The sequence below is a fragment of the Necator americanus genome, chromosome I (assembly GCF_031761385.1).
Source record: "Necator americanus strain Aroian chromosome I, whole genome shotgun sequence".
Taxonomy (NCBI): domain Eukaryota; kingdom Metazoa; phylum Nematoda; class Chromadorea; order Rhabditida; family Ancylostomatidae; genus Necator; species Necator americanus.
Window position 1 is genome coordinate 1,047,422 of NC_087371.1, and position 17,981 is coordinate 1,065,402.

The window sequence follows — 17,981 nt, forward strand, 5'->3', positions numbered from 1 at the left end:
CTGCGGTTGAACCGCTTACAAGGTGGTATACGACAAGCGCTTTTAGTCGAAGCAAAACACTATTTGTACAAAGTCAAAAAATGTGTTATAATTACCACCCCTTACTTATGTGGACCTTACTTAAACTTCTGAAGTACGATTCTTCCGTTTATGAACTCAGGAACATTCTAGAAGAAGAATTACCTTAGGTTTAAAGTGTATTTCAAGGATTGCAGTATGACAAATCTGGACAATCCGAATTATAAGTTTCTCACGGAACTTTTGAGTAATACAGAGAGTTCTATCTCTTTCCGCCTTCCTATTTCTCCCAAATGAAGAGCGCTCGCTGGTTGTTCCTGGCTTGTTCCCCTCATCTCAAAATCTTTTCTTAATTCTGAAATCTTCAACGTAGAGATAAGTCATCAATGTCTTTTGACGGCTACGTCTCAAAGGGTCCCAATTCTCAAAGCGTTCTGGATTGGGGGAGTAGATGTCCTGAGAGGACTCTTCACTTTCTGGAGTAGGAGAACGACATGTTGATGCGTTTCCGCCACGGAAAGGACTGCGTCAGGCCCTACTGACAATGAGTTTGCCGACTTTTTCTTAGCTATCCTGACATAGACAAATGTGTTTTTCTTTCTCTTTTTGATGCACTATCTGTGTATGCGAATAAATAAATAAATAAAAATTACGAATTCTTTTTTTTTATTTGTGAATTACAGGAGTTACATTTGTGCTATTGTCACTTTCGTTTCAGTCTATTCGCCTACAGTAATCCTCCATTCAGTTAAGCTCACATCGTCGTTGAATTCGGGACGAAATTTGGTTTTTTCCAGATGATCATACTATTAGCGCTTATTATTACTACATCGTTTACTACAGTACTAAGTCGTTACTGTGTTGATGACAAAAAAGTGAGTGAACACTGCAATCCACTTGAAAAATTGACAACTGGTCACGCCCACTTGGAATAAAATCACGTCCTAGAAGAAAAAAATCATCAAACGTCCACGATTTTCTTCCCTAAACTTGTATTATATGCCAGAAAACTAATGTCACTACAACAACCTCGTCTTACTGTAGGGTTGGTGCCGTGGTCACGATATCTGGGGTTGGTGTTTTCATAATAAAACCGACGGTCGATTCGATTGTGACGAGGAAGGTTTTTGTGCTGGACAGGAACAACTGAAGAACAAGAAGAGCACAGGATGTTTCCTACGCGGAAACAATACCGTATGCTGTTGTAATGAAGCAGTAAGTCGTCTTTTTTTTTGTTTCTTTTCGGAACAAAAGTAAAAATAGACGGGTAGAATGGCATAAGCACAGAAGGGATTTCGGTAAAAAGTACTTTTTTAAAAATAAGTATTGCAAATCTTGAAGGTTGAAAGTGAAAATAATAGAATTAATATAAAATAAATACTGAATATGAATGAATATTTTTGAAAGAGATGATTTGTGATTATTTATTAATATCAAAGTAGTTTAGGATGGATGCAATCTGGGATTCATCTCAATCGCTCCAAAATATGCAGTAGGTCAGGTTCGTTGCTGAATTCTTCCTGATTATTTTGATCACAAATCCATATTCGATACTATGCCATCGACTCATACAAAATTTTAGCAATGCGCGAACACCATCGAGGAACCGAATGAGGATTTGAAAATCTTCAAAGCATGCGAGGATCCGTGGTGTTTTGCATATTTGTCAGCTGTAGGCGAAATTGAACATTTTAACTTTTGGAACTTTTAGAACTTTGATTTTTAATTTTTTCCTCGACTTTTCTAATTGGGATTGGATTCGAGTACATAGTTATCTTCATTTTGTCGTCCTGCTTTTTCAGGAAATCGATGTGGGACTAACATCGGTTCAACGTGGTTGTCGATCACGAAAAACACTCGTTCATCATATCGCGAAGGATCAGTATACGGTAAATGAACGATATCCACAAACGGCTAAACAATCACATAATTGAGATTCCCGAACAGAAAAGCACTTATTTACCTTATACCTTGTTTACCTTTTTCAGAAATTTAAAAACAACACAAATTGGATGGATACGGAACGCCTTGTGAGTCTACCGACGTGCGCCGATATCACATGGGGTGCCGAATGGATCAACGGGACTCAATCGATGTGTCTTGACTTCAACTTTGAGGTGAGTCCGAGGCGAATTCGGCCCGAATTCGGATCGCCCTCACGCTCTGCCGGCAAAGGGCATGTCAAATGCAATAAATCTATGAATATGAAGTATGATAGATTCCCGAAGGCATTATTCATTGAATTTCTATGCATGGAATGCGTTTGCGTGCGAGAACATTGCGATTTCAGTGCTTCTTTCAATAAGCCTGGCTCATTTCTGGAATACTGACATTATTTTTGTTCTATGAGGTGTTCTGCACCTTTTTGGCATCTAATACAGGAAATATCTGACATACACCTATTTTAACATAAGGCATCTGGGGTAAGAAATCAACAACAACAAGGAACTGACACATAAAAATAAATAAAAAGCAGAAAACATAAATTTTCCCTATCAAGTTAGGAGTAGTGTGGTTTTTCCAGAAGAAAATTCCTCAAAGTTGATTACTGTCGGCAAGAAGGGCAGAAGGCCGCCGGGGACACAACGCGATCCGAATTGTAATCAATCCATGATCTCGACTAGGACCGGGAAGTGGATCACGGGGTCACAAGGGTCCAACTTTAAGTGTCCTAATATTTAAAAATAGCTAAAATTTAATTTTTTTCCCAATTGGAGTATTGGAGTGGGCTCAGAATTATCAAGGAGTTAGCAATTCAAGAAAGAAAACAAAGGGAGAACAAAGCGGAGAAAAACGAGCAGTAAACCCTTTTTTATTTTGAAACCACGTATATTTGTACATTTTCCAAAAAAAAAATCAAAATAGATCTGTCAAATTTTACTCCCTTTCTTAACAGTAACTTAGATGAAGGATAAAAAAATGAAGGATAAAGTGGTACGGAGTTAAAAAAAAGAACGAATGAAGACCGTTGCTGGCACTAAGGGAGTTTCGATCCATCGATCCATCGTACAGTCATCATAGCCGAGCCTCTTACGATTTCCGCTATACCAGCTCAGTAATTCTGACAGCGATCAATAAACATACATTGCATTACAGGAGGATGACGTTGAGAAGAAAGGCCGTCTATGCTGTTGTCGTGGTAATCATAAATGCAACGATCGTTTTATGTGGGGTGACGAAGGGATCACAAAGGTGAAGCATCCTGAGTAACGCGATCCATCAATCAATAATGATCGTGGCTGATTTCAGGAAGAACTTAGTGAAATTCTACAAAGACGTGATAGGGTTGTGAACGTCAGCAGCAGAATATCAGCAACTGCTGCAGTTTTATTAGCGCTATATTTTGTTACGTAACAGAAAAAAAAAACGTTTTTTCTAGAACATTACAGTGATGTTAAGCTATGGATGGATAGTTTTTTTCTTCTTTTTTCTCTCTTCGTCGATAAAATATGAACGGCTTCTCTTCCTGGTTTTTTTTTCTCGTGATATGTTTACGCAAAGAAAAAACAAGTCGGCTGAGACTCGAATGGCTTGTTTTTTTTTTTGGTTTTGTTTGTTTATTTGTATTTTTACCGACTCTAACGAACATTCTGGAAGCACACACCACTTTTGCAATTCTGCTATGAGTAGTGATGTACGAAGCAATGAATATATTTGATTAATTGAGTTTTGATGAGGTGAGATGAATAGATACAGAGATGGAAATTCAATGGATCAGAAAATGCAGAGATGGAAATTCAATGGATCAGAAATATCCCGAAAATATCTGTTGTGACGGAGGCACACCAAAACTTGATGATTCCAGAAAAACAACTAGAAAATAATAACGGAAAATTGTAGGGAATTACAAAAGTTGAGCGGAATACTCCATACAATATTTATTTACAACAACAAACATTTATAAAATTTCCCAAAAATTCTCTCATTCTAATCACGAGTAAGCGTTAGGAGATCGTGTACATAAAAAGTTAAATATTCCTCGGATCTCGTTCATTTTCTATTACCCAACTATTCCAATCGCGTAGCTGAACCGTGACGCAGTCAGGCTACACAGCGCGTAGGCGGACCACATCGGTTCCCTTTAACGGTTCCCGAAGCGAAAAAAGTAAGGTCGAATGGGGAAGAAGGAGAAGAAAAATGAAAGGTCGACTGGGAATTTACTAGTAATTACTGGCGAGACAAGAATTAAATGAAGAATTTCCCCTGTTAATGCGTATTTTCGTTCCACGACCCATCAGCACCAGACGATCAGAGACCTAGCATGTCTGGAAATCTCGGAAAAAAAATATAGTATGAATTCTAAGTATACATTGTACCGCCTCTCTCTCTCTTCTCTAATCCTTCTACAATATATTTTAAAATTCTTAATAAATAAATCTTGAACGAGAAGAGTGTTTTTTTTTTCGTGTTTTCTTTTTCAACGGTGATTTTTCCTGTTACAATGTGAGCCGTTGGCGTCAAAAAGTTCCTCAAGAAACTGGTTTCCACTGCTGGAACCTGCGAAATCAGCAGTGCATCAGTGCACCGGTGATCGTCGTTGACTCTTCCAACAGACCTGCACTCCTTAGGGAGGGATGCCCTATAAAAGACATACGTCTACCATAAACATCCATTTCGTCGCCCCGTCAAATTTGTTCAATGACCGTAATCGTCGTTTAGTTAACTGGGTTCCTATGGCTGCAAAAGTTGTCTTTCCCTGTCTTAGTCTCTAAAATTAGTACAGTATTTATCAATATCATTCAGGATAAACTCAGCATTGACTATAAACTACATTGCCCTCGGATTCAAACAATTTCCCACCACATTTTTTCCCCGGTCCAGAGTCGTATAGTCGTAAAAAACGACCTGGAGCCTGGGGAAATCACTTAAGTGACTGCGCTCGGAGATTAAGGATCAAAGGGATCAGGACAACATAGTGATATAATAATATACTATCCTCTACCTAAAATCTATCCAGAAGCCTTTTCTGGAGGGGATTTCTTCTTACGTCTATTTCCCAGAATCGCTCGAAAAACATGGCGGCTTTTTATAGACGCATGTGCTAAGCGATCAGGTTTTAGGCGGCAGCCGAATCGATGATGATCGACGAAAATCTGAAGATCCAGCTTATCTTCGTGAACGATCCGTAAAACGCTCCTCTTCTACCTCAATTTATCTTTGCTTCGCCAAGAAAAACTTATTTCTAGTTAGAGCTTTAGATCTGTTCTCGTAAAAATAGTGCGATTCTTGATCCATAAAACTATGCTACATAAAAAATCAAAAATAAACTCCGTTAGTTTCTTCTGAAAATCGTTATGTACTCAGAATTTTCTATGTGATAATCTCTGGAAATTTCCTGTTGATCCCAAAGTCTTCCTCAGTGTTTTCCCACCGCTGGTTTGTTGAACTTCTTTTTCAGCAATCCTCATCCTAATTCATGTGTAAAACCATATTAATTTTTTTAAAATTTAAAAAGTTACACCATAAATTAATTCGCTTAATTTGTAGCGGATGAAACGATTTTAATGTAGCTTTTTAAATATCAAGGAAGGATTTTCCTTCTTGGGAAGAAGCACAGATATCTGGGAGGTTTCTGAGGAAAATTATCCGTCGAGGAGGGAAAAATTTGTTAGGTAATATTCTACGAGCAATCAGCAGTGCAAATCATCTGCTCCGTGCAAAGTCGAAGTGTTATCCTGAATTTGAACGGATGTCTCGTGGATTTGCAACAGTTCTCTAGAATATCTGCAAAATTTTCTTGTCATAGAAGATGCTTTGAAATTTCCTCATTGAAATAAATTTTCTCAAACAGAAAAATTGCTTTAGAATTTTCTCATTCCAGAAATCCTAAATTTGATAAGCCCATGAGTACTGAACTCAAATTTATTTATTTTTTCAAATTACATTCTTGAACTCAAATTGTTTCCTCTTTTTCTTAGGAAACAGCACTATTTATGTCGCTCTTGAGAAAAAAAAAACCTATATAAGGCCATTTTTTGAATGTGAAGCACACAATAATCTCCATACGTAAGACTCATAACGGTAGATCACAAATTTAACTTTTTTAAATAAAAATTCGTGCCCTCCAATTGATGCCTTTATCCGTGAAAAGAGCATCATTTGATTTGCTCTGGAAAAAAAACCTTCATAGGAGGATTTTTCAGATTTTTTTTCATGAAATACATCATAGCGGCCATATGTATAATTAATAATAGTAGATCAATTCCGACAATTGCTTTAGCGTCTGTGCCCTATTCGATAAGTGATACTACACGTGGCAAACTTGTCTGAAATACGAAACTTTAGCAGAGGGAGCCAGCGATGAGCTGCTCCATGCGATCTCATTTACAGAGAACCAGGGCCTTATCCAAGACCCGTAGTGGGAATTTTTGGGTACCCTTACGAGAGTAGGGGTTACATGGACGTAGTGAGAGGAAAACTACAGTTTCTTGAGTGTGCATTGGTTCGTACGCACATCTATATCCATTTTCTATTTGATTTTTTCATTCTCAGTCCATCTTCTTCTCAACGCTGTCGATATTTCAGAAAATTCCAGAAATTCCTACGCCGTGCAGTGAACGGCAGCAGCTAGCTCCCAGCCGATCCCGATGCACCGCCATCCGGTGCTGAGCGCATGGATTTTTGCGCTGATCACTCAAATGATCCGCACCGAATTCACCCCACATTTCCGGAAATTTCTTCACGAAAGTTACGGAGTGAGCATGGCTGGATCCCTGGAGCGTACCGATCTTGGCATGGATGCGTCGTTTGGTGGAATGGTAGGTTTATAGACCCTCAGGAGTTCCTCCACAAATTTTTATTTTTGCTTTTGTTTCGTAAGCGTAAACATTTTCCTAAACAAATGTAAGCAACGAACGCCCACGCTAATCAGTAGCATTCCAGCAAAACAGCAACGATAAGCCCTCGAAACAGGCTGTAATCCTTGTGCATGGTATCACCAACAAAATTACACGATTCATGGTATGCTTGAGAAATCGATAAATCAATATTGCCTCAGATTCTTTCTGTATTGCAGCCGATGGTAAATTTCTTATATTCACAAGGATACAAAAGTGCTGAAGTGTACGGTACAACTTGGGGTGACGCCGGTGTGACACCTTTAGGATTGGTGGATATGAAATGTTCTTACGTGAAACAGATCAGGTTAGAATTAGAGTGGTAGAGTGTAGCAATTGAAGACCGATGAGAGTTTTTCATCCGTGTTTAGATCCTTAATAATCGCTGTACGACAGTATACTGGCACTCAAGTGGACGTGATTGCGTACTCGATGGGATCACCGATTGCAAGAAAAGCAATTCTAGGTGGTCAATGTGTGGATACGCGAGAAATTCTAGGTATTCGTGTCATTTTAGGATTTTTTCCTCTTTTTTTCTTTCATACTCATTTAAAAACGTTGAGAGAATAAATGAGGCAAAACCCAGGCGAATGCCACGAGGCATTTTAAGAGCGCAAGAGCTTTTTAAGGGTCAACAGGTATTTTGGTATACTCGTTGACAGAAAAATCCCATAATCCTGGCGGAAATTCGTTATCCTCGCAGAGGACACATGTTTCCCAAATAGTGAAATCTATCGGAAACGATGTCTTCGCGTTTACGCGACAAAAAACCGCGTGACCGCTCACGTGGCCGTGCACTATAAACCGAGCTTGATCGTATCGTGCGTTCACATTCCGGCCCGTTCTTTTCCCTTTGCCCTTTGCGAACGGAAATACCCAACGCATCTGGTTACAGCAACCTTCTTCATCATTCTCACAATTCTTGGATGTGCAGTAAAATTACAAAAGCGACGCGGCCGGTTCCACTTTTCTCACCGAAACCACTTTATGATCATCGTACTGATCCTAGACATATGTAATTAAAGAGAACCTGCTCCCCCGACAAACAAAAACCTACCCATTCGCTAATTCATTTCTATTTATGACTACCGTAATAATGTGAGGGTAGAGGGTAGAGAAGCAGACACTTGGTATCAGTAAAGCATCACAACAACACTGGCACACTGCGTCTCTACCCGGAAGTGTTAGCGAGCCCTAGAAGAAATCATTGTGTTGTAAGAAGATTTATTGGAGAATTCACATCCTGACACTAAAACCTCCACATCTCAGGTCCGCCACTAACTGAACTTATTGACACATTCGTCTCTGTTGCTGGTGCCAATTATGGTAGTGCACTGTGTTTTGTACCGATTCCAATCGGGACCTGTAACCGGTAGGTGATTTAGTCAGGTTACATGGAATCTTGTGTGATCTTGGAGCATTTCAGGCGGACAGGATTGCATTGCGAATCGGTCTTCTTGCAAGATATCAACAATCAAGCCCGATATGAAGGTTCCTTCGTCTACAGCATCTTCTCGACAGCCGATGACAAGGTGCGATATAGAATTCTTGAGAACAGCTCAGTAATTCGTAGATACTCTTGCCAATGGCTCCCGTCACTATTGATTGGTTGGCGATAGCCAGGTCAAGACGACCTGACGCTCAGCGCAATTACGTAAGCGGCGCTGCGTTCAGAGCGGAGAGGTGGAGCTAGCGGTTGGAATTGAGGTGGGACCCTCGCTAGTTCTACTCGTCGCTGCAGTTAGCAGGTCGTTTTGACCGGACTACACATAGTTGTTTATAAGTTCTTGTACTTCCCGAATTAATATTTACGAAGTACGATCAACGAAATCTGGATTATGGGACCGAAGCAGCAATAAGGTCCATAGAGAGCTTAGATGAACAACAACAACGATTGATTTATTATCGTAAAACTTACAGAAACGAAACTTAATTGAATTCATGAAAAAAGAAGAGAAGGAAAATCGTAATACAAATCAACCCTTGAAATGAATGAAATTATGGATGTAATCCTCAGGAATCTGTATCATTCACAAGCCTCAAAGTTCGTAATTACGACCATTGCCGCGTAAAATACCAATTATTTCAGGTTGGCTTTCGTACATGTGGAAAACCTGTTTCACCGATCAAAGGTGGCACCGGATACGTGAAAAAGGACGGTCTTAATCATGATCAAATAATGGACAACACCCATCATCTACAAATGAATTTCATCACAAAACATCTTCCTAAGTAAATCAATAACTGCAGAGATCAACAACCAATAATCGATAGATTCATCCGTTGAGATCTCTGTTGTCTTTATCTCCAGAAATCAGGGTTGAAAGAGAAATTAGATCGGACCGATTGCGACTTGCACGTATGACTTCGCACTGGGACCCACCAAATCATACTGTGATATTGAACAGAAATACTCAAATTCTATTTCTCACGAAATTCACCGCGATTTATGGCCGGATGTTCTTTTGAGCTGATCGTTCTGTACGGGTTACGTACTGGGAACATCATTTTCAGTTTTATTTTTTCAACGTATTCCTTTTTTTTTTTCTTTCCTAAGAATGGAATATTTGTGTCTTCATATTTCTCTGTTCGTTTGGATGGTTCGACAACGCTTCCTCTTCCTTTTTATAACTGTTAATGAAGCACCATAAAATACCGTATATAGCTATTTGTATAAAATTATAAATTATAAAGTTATAAAGTTGTCAAATATTTATTAATCCAATAAATCGATATCCTAGAATCACTGTAACACTGAACCGCAATAGAGGCATATAAAAGTCTTTGATCCACAAATTACTTCCTATAACCCAAATAAATCTCCTAATACAGTAATCCAAGGTAAAATATGAACGAGAAGTTCATGTGTACATCCTCTCAGTACAGATAATTGGCAGGATTAAAGAGAAACATAGTTTTTATTCCCGCAACCTTTCCCTAATAACAAAAACCTCTTTTCCAATCCAGAAATCGTCAATTCTTTACTTTTCACTGAAAAAACTGTTAGTTTAAGTGGTGCTACTAGCGATCCTTTTTCGGTATCGCTTCATCCCATGGTCCATGTATTGTTTGTTTACTTTTTTGCTTAATTATCAATATAAATGGGCAAATAAATAGGAGAAAAAATTGGAAGAGCAACCAAATCACAGATAATTCCACATAAAGTGTCCGTAGAAAATATGTGGAGCAAATCGACAACCATAATGTCAACAGTGATGCTATTACTCGATATCGAGAAAAGAGAAGGTTCCTGAACGCTCATATAAGAAGACATCCAAGCAATCAATGAATCAATAAAATCGATCCAGATAGCTCACCTTATGAATGGTGTAAAAGCATGCAGTGCAAATGCTATGGACAACATGACGAACGCCACATCGTTCGAATCTAATCGTGACAACAGGAACACGGCAGAACTAAGCCCACTACTCACCGATAACTGGTACGAAACGCTAAAAACAAAAAAAAAAAGATCAGTTTGATCCAGTTTTACAAAAAAAAAGACTTCAAAGCACCGCTTCAAACTTCAAAACATTACTGTAGCGGTTCAAGTTAAAAGATGTAGGATTAAACAAGTCCCCCGATCAATATGTATATTTATATGCATTACATGGCATTTTATCTTATAACTGCTGTATCTTATTTTATTACTGTTGTATTTCATTTTATTTCTATTATATAATATGTATAAGCACAACCAGTCAACTGCGCTGAAACCAATATGGGTACTTTTTTTAAAAGTTAAACAACAAACAACACGATTCAGTGGAAATATCAACCTAAACCTTCACGTATTTCAAAGATGTTTCCAAAAAATTGCTTAGCAGAATAATGTAGAGGAACAAGGCGCTAAAATACGCTTTAAATAAGCGAAGCGGATTCGAGGACGAATGGAAGAGCATCAGAAATTTGAGGACCAGCTCTCGCAAAAAGATGAAATACCTGTTTGTTTGGCTCAAATACACGATAAGGGACTCACATTGGCGCGTTTATTCCATAGTCATGAAAAACACAACTAATCAGTGCGGTTATGAAGGAAAGAGCAAATATCGTATCCGTGCTAATAGTGTCGGTCAATGTCCTGAAACGATACAACCAAAATCATAGAGGAAAAATTTGGAGATTGACGGATCCCAGCTGCCTTCTCAGTGGTCATGAAAGATGAAGTCATTCATTACCTCATTTATATTCTATTTATTTGTTTATTTATTACAAAAGGCGTGCCCAGAGTAAGAGGCAAAGAATGAATGCAAAAGAATACAATAGAATATTTACTCCTTTCATTTCAATGTTCTCACCTGATTGCTGGTGTCGTAGCGTATCCAAACAGGAATAGAACAACCACAGTATAAAAATGATCCAAAAAATCGATACTCGTCTCAGTAATCAAAAAAGCGTAGATTACGTAAAGTGCGGTACTGGTGGATATAAGCGCTATTGCAAGCACATCAGCCGAGAGCACGTTAGCGAACACCTAAGCAAAATACATGGAATCAATCAATACAGAAAAATTATGCTTCCTACGCAAAAAAGAGCAAAACTTACGTATTCAAAAGTAATATACAGTAATACGATCAGATTTAAGTGAAATACTAAACGTGCCACACCAAAAACCGCTTCCCAATATGTGTATTTCACGGCTGACACTAAAAATCGGCAAATTTCACCTGTCTGCTCCTACGGAATACGGAATAGTTTCAAGGCAAAGAAATCTGTAAAATTGCACAAAAATTCCAAAAGAAGATCACCTTGCACTAAACTTACAGTTCTTTTTCAATTCGCTTAAGAATTGTTCATCACCGCCAGAATAGTTATCAGGATACGGTTGCCTTCGGTACAGAATCTTCCGCCATTTAACATCATTTGATGACGTCATCAGAGAACTCGTGCCGGAGAACTCGTACTAAATGTATACTTTAATCCAATTATTCTCGATGGATCCACCTTCAAGATGTCATATCAGAAAAAAGTCATGTCTGTAGTTACGGAAAGCCTAGGATTTTCTTCCACAACTAATTGTACAGTCGAGTCAAAACGACATGAAGCTCGATGGTGTTGATTAAACGGCTACGCTCGAAGCGGCGCGGTGGAATGTAGTGGTTACTGTCGAGGGGACCCTCACCAACGTCACAGGAGAGAGAACTGGTGCCGCAGTCCGCGATGGTCCCACCTCAATCCTAACCGCTGGCTCCACCGCGCCGCCGATTACCCGAACCAAACTTATGTCGTTTTGACCCGACTATAACTATAATACCGGAAGTACATCTACAGTAGAATACCTTTTTAACCACAACAAAAGGAAATCCAGATAAGTTCTACACCACGATCCTAAGTACCTCGTCGGTTCCAATTATTTCCTTCCCATTTAAATGGATTGGCAAGTTCAGTTCTTTGTTTCCATTCGATAAAGCAGCCCAAAAACCAAATAAGTATGTGTTCAGCGCAGAACGAATCGATGAAACGTAATTTTCAACAGTCGTAAATGGTTGGACGTTTGAAGAAGTTGAAATGGATTCGAAAATTCACTGAATGCCACCGAACGATTCATTTTGATCACCAAAGATTCAAATATCCCGAAACCAGATCCGGGGTGGAGAGAGGAGGGTTGGGAGAATCGTAGATTCCCTCATAGTCCCACCTAACCAACTACTCAATACGTTCTACGAAAAGCGTCCCTCGAAGTTTTCTCGGGGGGTGGCATAGTTTTCAAAAATTCTAATAAATCTATGCAGACCTAATTCCTGTCAATAAAAATACGACTTTAAGAGAGATTTTAAAGACTCCGCTAGAAATCAATAAAAGGTGTAAAACGCCATAGCACCTTGACAAATGGATTTCTCATGTTTGAACCTACATCGAAAGAAAATTCACTAACTCTCAACGTTTATTACCAAAAAAAAAAAAGTGCGAGAAGAGCAAAATCTTTGCGGCACTCTTCCCTCCAGCTCTTTGTGATTTTCGGAAAGAAAATCTCAGACTTTCCAAGGCTTGTTCGGCCGTAACCATGAAAATTTAGCGCTGTTACGGCACTAATAGTCAATCGCTCGTTAAAGGCATAGTACAGTAGGTGAAACCCCACGAAAACATCAAAGCAAAGATATGAAATGATTGCATTTATTTTGAAGGAAAAAAAAGAAGGAAACTGATAGAAACATCCTACCGTAATCTGGCCGAAAGCGCACAGTTAGAAGGCGATTAATGTACAGAACAAAGATGGAACTATATATAACCATTCAATAATATAGTCAATTAGTCAAACACCTATAATTACACTTTCGAAGCGCTACCGTCACCATCATCGACTAGACAACGCTATATGTTGGTGCTCTGTTCAAGTAAACAGCAAACATTGTCAAACATAACAGATATTGCACCATAGAAATTCCACAGAAATTGATAAAATCAATAAATCCAACATTAAATCGTCTGAAATTCGACGAATAACAAAGCCCTGATTGATACGCGACAAGAGAATGATTGAATGGGAGGAAAGAATGCAAATGAAGGATAGGGAGCAATTCCCATGGAACGAATATGAAGGCAGCCGTAAAAAAGTGCCAAATCTACCACCGTTCTCCTAACGAATCCTTGAATGACGTCATATTCAGTCGATTTCCGCAATTACGACTATTTCGAGAAAATGACTTCGTCGAGATCCCATTAGGAACATAAAATCAAACAAATAGATATGCACGGAACGATAAAAATAAAAGAGGTCTTTACACGAGTCTACTGCTGATTCTGAGAAACACTTTTGTTGACGATCAATAAATCGATAACTAAACTGTCATTAAGGATGTAGAAAGCACTGAAATCGGGAAATAATATTTCCATAACATCAGGAACTTGGCGGTGGTGGTGGTTGGCGACTTGGTGGAGGAGGTTGCAAGGACGGCATGGAAGATGGTGGCAGTGGTGGGCCTCGCTGAAAATCGATAGATCTATGCATTTGCCTTATAACGACGAAATAACTGCTCACGTCCTCAGCCGTTTCCGTGTAGCTGGGCGGTTGAGGTGCAGGCGGAGCGGATACAGCTTGTTCGTATGAGGGAGGTGGTTCTAGTGGTTTTGCCGGAGACAAAGGGTCAACACCACCTAAAAACAATATTTCTTGATAGATGGAAGTCAATAATAGAAGATCAAAGATTCAAACAGAAATATGGGCAAATTGGCGCGTGATAAATCCAAAAATGACAGCTACTAAATACACCAACGTTATTTCAGTCTTACAGAAATAAAAGGTATTCCAGCCAAAAAAAGACACTACGAGATGCAGGATAAAGGACGAAAGATAAGGAGTCTGGCGTTAATCAATCCGCTTGGGATGCGCCCCCACGTTCACTTCAACTCAGAATCGTTTGAGGCTTACGAACGTGTAACTGGCCTATAAAATGACTTGCGAGGGCCAGTCCATTTGTCAAGTCAGTGTTTTTATCCTCCCAGACAAGTCTGGTGCCAATTTATCGCCCCCGGAAGGATGAAGGGTTTGGTGAGCACTAGTGCGGATTCGAACCTCCGATCGATCGTGCAGGGAGCGGAACCTCTAACTGCTACACTACACCCTTGGAGATACAGGAGAAATTGAAAAATAAAATTGTTAGATGAATAAAAACGAAGTTGCCGAACAAATTATATTGTTTTTTCTCAAAAAAAAAATAATAATCTAGAAATAAAATAATAAAATCAAAATAATCTCGAAATACAAGTATTTCACAAGCCAAATTACCAATCATATGCGGATTGAAATGCGGTATGGTGTCTAATCGAATCACATATGGCGCAACAATTCCTTGTGGATAAGCCACACCTCTTCTGCACATCGCTCGATCTTCAGCTATGAGAAGCTCCTAAACTCGGTCCTTTTGGATTTTCTCTATAAATTTTGAAAAATTATTTGTAAGGTAGGTGAAGTCCCACTTGAGTCACTGCTGCTCTCTGGCCTGCAGACGGCACTGCTCGGGAACGTGCCGCTCCTCCAGCAGCTGTTCTTCGTCTGCTTCTAGATGTCGAACGTGATTGACCCGATTCAGGTGGATGTCTCGAATGTCGTGGATTTCTCCTTCGCCTCGGGCAGAGATCCATTTGACAAACAGCTATACACAAAGCAAATAACAGTAAACAGGCTAAGGGAATGGCGAATACTGCATATGGGGCGCTGAATTCCTAAAAAAAAAGCAGAAGTGAAAAGAATGCTATAAATAGTCTGAAAAAAAATCCTGAAAGAAAAGAAATCTGCACAAACCTCACAAAAACGTCCGGAATAAAACATACTATCCGAACAGTCGCACCACCAACTTCCATTCGCTTCTGTACGGAGCGGTGCATTATTCCCACATCGTACCGTCTCACAATGGGCTCCTTCAATGAACTGAGGAGTCGGGCACCTGGAAACCGTTAGGAAATCAAGCACTCATAACGTAAAATATGCAAAACTAATAGAAATCAACGTGTTTCAACCGAGACATCAACTTTATCGCGAAACCCCTTCTGTAGAGGATTCTTCAAAAAATTACGGAGCTATAACCAGAACAATTTATACGCCCCCACTAATGAATAAAATATTCATAATTCAATCAAGTATCCAATAAATAAAATGTCCTTTGCGAATTTTTGCCACAAAATAAAAACACCTATCAGTTCGCAGAAAGCTCAAACGAGACAAATTATTTATTATCAAGATTTATACAAGTTACCATAGAGACAATGAGAATGGGGAAAATTCCTTTTGCCAAGAATCTCCAAAGAAAATGAGAGAAACGCTGAAATAATCTCACTTGCAATCCCAAGACACAGGTCCATACTTGGCACGTTCTAATTTCCCGCCATTTAGGCATATCCTTTTATCACATAATGCACCCTGAACAGATGAAAATAAAATTAGATCAAAAGAATCCGAACGCTGTGAAAACGGTGAGTAACTACCTCAAATAGCTTCGGACACCTGCAAGTCGTTCCACCAGTTCTCGTCCCACCGTTCATACAATTAGGCACGAATCCCAGCAATTCCTTCAGGTCATTCCATGTTGTCTTCACCAGTCGACCCAGATCTTAGAATAATTGATTGTAACCTCATCTGACCTTCCTCCATATATGCAAAAAACTGCTCACCTGCTGCACCGACTCCACCGCCGCCACGCGACGGTGGCGCATAAGTAACCGTGATTCTCGACGTGCTTCTTTCAGATGTAGTCGGTTCTACCGATGGTGCTGCGGTTTGTGAGGCGGCGACGCCTACACTTTGACGAAAGCTGGATGGAGGAGGCGAAACGGTGGTCTCGTTAGCCTTCGATAGCAAAGAGGTGACCTTAAAATCTTAGATGACATGGATATGGATATTGCCGCATTACTTACTTATAGATTGGCTTATGTATTACTCATTTTCAGGGACGGGTCTGGCCTCACAGAACTGGCGAAAGGCAATCCAAGAACAGAAGCAATGGTGCAAATAAAATGAGGTACTTTCTTCGACTACCACAACCACATAAAATGTGCAATATAACAGCACGTACAACACATATGTACTATCGACTCCTCGGGAAGTGCATATAAAAATGTGCCGGCAAGAAAATAAAACGTATGTTCGAGAAAATTATTGGAAGCTGCATTTCCAAACTCAATTACGCCGCCAGCTGCAATAAAGTGAGCTGCGAACTTCGGTTAAAATGATGGATAGACGACTAGAAAAGGATTAAATACGGTACGGGCCTCAAAAAGTCTTATCATAAAGTGGAAAGTTCGTTTATTAACTAATTTTGAGTCAAACTAACATAAGCGGGAAGAAAAGGTACCAGTTAAAAACTATATCACTGAAAAAAAAGACAAATGGAGCAGCGTAAAACGCAGCAACCAGCGTGAAGACTATATTTACAGTAAAATTGGGGAAGACAAGTAGCAAACTTGTATCGACAAAGATTTGTAGATATTATGAGATCTTCTCCCTTACCAGTAACAAAATGAAAAGCATCTGAGAAACGTAATCAAGCGTTCAGGGATAAGCCATGGAGTATCCGTTTGAACACGTAGGGCACATATTTGATACGATGAATCGCATATTTTATGAGATTCGGCAACTTCGGTCATTATGCTGATAGATTTAATAGTGCATGCCAAAGAAGGGAATAATACGTGTGAATTCGGAGACCTGTTATCCTGCGTATCCTCTTCGCAAAAAGAAAGAACAGAGAGATTCGGCATTTAAGATGTGCACAAAACTAAAACCTCACGCCAAAGACGTTCTTTTTCACTCCTTTCTTTCTTGAGAAAGAACGGAAGCATTCGTTGGAATTAAAAAGGAAATATAAAAATAAGAAAAGAATGAATCCACACACCCACAAACAAATTCTCAAGGGGTGTCTCAGCGAGTGTTCGAAATTAAACCCATAAATTAAACTCAAATCATCCAGGAAAATCATAACTTGGTTTTGGGGAAAAACTACTAGTAAAATTGCTGTAATAATAAATAAGCTTTGTAATGACAAAGAGACATTCGTTGCTGTTGCGCTATCAGTTGCAAAAACTTTTTTTCTGAAGCAAAAGAAGCAATTTTTATACTCAAAAAGTATGTAAACCCAGAATTCGATGATTTTAGTGCAAATCGACGCTTCACCAATGCTGAGGAAATCTTTTGGCTTCTCTGAGGACTCCGCTAATAAAGGAATCGTCTAAAACGGACATTCATTGTTAACGGCATCCAGGAAAATTATGGTACAGCTAAAACCCAGTCAGTAGCATTTAGTAACTAACTTTAAAAAAAAATAATTTAGGATACTCACTTACTGAAGAAGGAAAAAAATGGTCGAAGAAGAAAGAACGAATCACTGGGATAAAAAAAAGTAATAACTAGAAACACACGAAATAAATATTCAAAAGGTTATACGAATAATTATGACAATTTTAATGTTACTCACCGCTGATTGTTTTGGTGGCAGAAGTCGGCGTTCCTCATAGTATTGCCGGTTTCTCAGCGGATCGCGAGGTCCGTCCAGACTCATCGCGCCCCGGCGTTGCCACCGGGAACTGTAAAGAAAAGAGGCCGTATTTGGCTCTGGTATCACATGTCAATCGAAAAAGAATCGATGGTAAGGAACAGTACTGATAATATGAAAAATACTGACCGGTGTGAAAACC

The 17,981-nt window shown here is 39.3% G+C and overlaps 4 protein-coding genes across 7 annotated transcripts; 2 read left to right on the forward strand and 2 right to left on the reverse strand.

Annotated features, from left to right (window-relative positions):
* Positions 1-815: 815 nt before the first annotated feature.
* RB195_004119 (uncharacterized protein) lies at positions 816-3,372 on the forward strand (the record flags this gene model as incomplete). Of its 2 annotated transcripts, XM_064179275.1 has the most annotated exons (8): positions 816-893; positions 1,063-1,233; positions 1,466-1,519; positions 1,601-1,690; positions 1,821-1,907; positions 2,007-2,135; positions 3,115-3,210; positions 3,268-3,372. In XM_064179275.1, 8 exons carry the CDS (start codon positions 816-818, stop codon positions 3,370-3,372), a joined length of 810 nt encoding a protein of 269 aa, XP_064033112.1. The 2 variants fall into 2 exon arrangements, with proteins under 2 accessions (XP_064033112.1, XP_064033113.1); XM_064179276.1 differs by lacking the exons at positions 1,466-1,519; positions 1,601-1,690.
* Positions 3,373-6,605: 3,233 nt separating this feature from the next.
* Positions 6,606-9,090, forward strand: RB195_004120 (uncharacterized protein; the record flags this gene model as incomplete). Of its 2 annotated transcripts, none has more annotated exons than XM_013436396.2 (7): positions 6,606-6,776; positions 6,901-6,978; positions 7,034-7,161; positions 7,226-7,353; positions 8,124-8,226; positions 8,281-8,386; positions 8,944-9,090. In XM_013436396.2, the coding sequence occupies 7 exons, from the start codon at positions 6,606-6,608 to the stop codon at positions 9,088-9,090; spliced, it is 861 nt and encodes a 286-aa protein (XP_013291850.2). The 2 variants fall into 2 exon arrangements, with proteins under 2 accessions (XP_013291850.2, XP_064033114.1); XM_064179290.1 differs by having other exon boundaries at positions 6,720-6,776.
* A 785-nt stretch (positions 9,091-9,875) lies between these two features.
* Positions 9,876-13,153, reverse strand: RB195_004121 (uncharacterized protein; the record flags this gene model as incomplete). 2 transcript variants are annotated; one of them, XM_064179309.1, is made up of 9 exons in its annotated part: positions 9,876-9,938; positions 10,002-10,104; positions 10,172-10,306; positions 10,834-10,935; positions 11,153-11,328; positions 11,400-11,500; positions 11,619-11,757; positions 13,015-13,020; positions 13,142-13,153. In XM_064179309.1, 9 exons carry the CDS (start codon positions 13,151-13,153, stop codon positions 9,876-9,878), a joined length of 837 nt encoding a protein of 278 aa, XP_064033115.1. The 2 variants fall into 2 exon arrangements, with proteins under 2 accessions (XP_064033115.1, XP_064033116.1); XM_064179308.1 differs by lacking the exons at positions 13,015-13,020; positions 13,142-13,153 and having other exon boundaries at positions 9,876-10,104; positions 11,619-11,730.
* Positions 13,154-13,692: 539 nt separating this feature from the next.
* RB195_004122 (uncharacterized protein) lies at positions 13,693-17,845 on the reverse strand (the record flags this gene model as incomplete). The annotated part of the gene is made up of 9 exons (XM_013436394.2): positions 13,693-13,779; positions 13,834-13,949; positions 14,581-14,701; positions 14,772-15,017; positions 15,097-15,238; positions 15,629-15,711; positions 15,777-15,901; positions 15,963-16,158; positions 17,762-17,845. 9 exons carry the CDS (start codon positions 17,843-17,845, stop codon positions 13,693-13,695), a joined length of 1,200 nt encoding a protein of 399 aa, XP_013291848.2.
* Between the last annotated feature and the right edge of the window lie 136 nt (positions 17,846-17,981).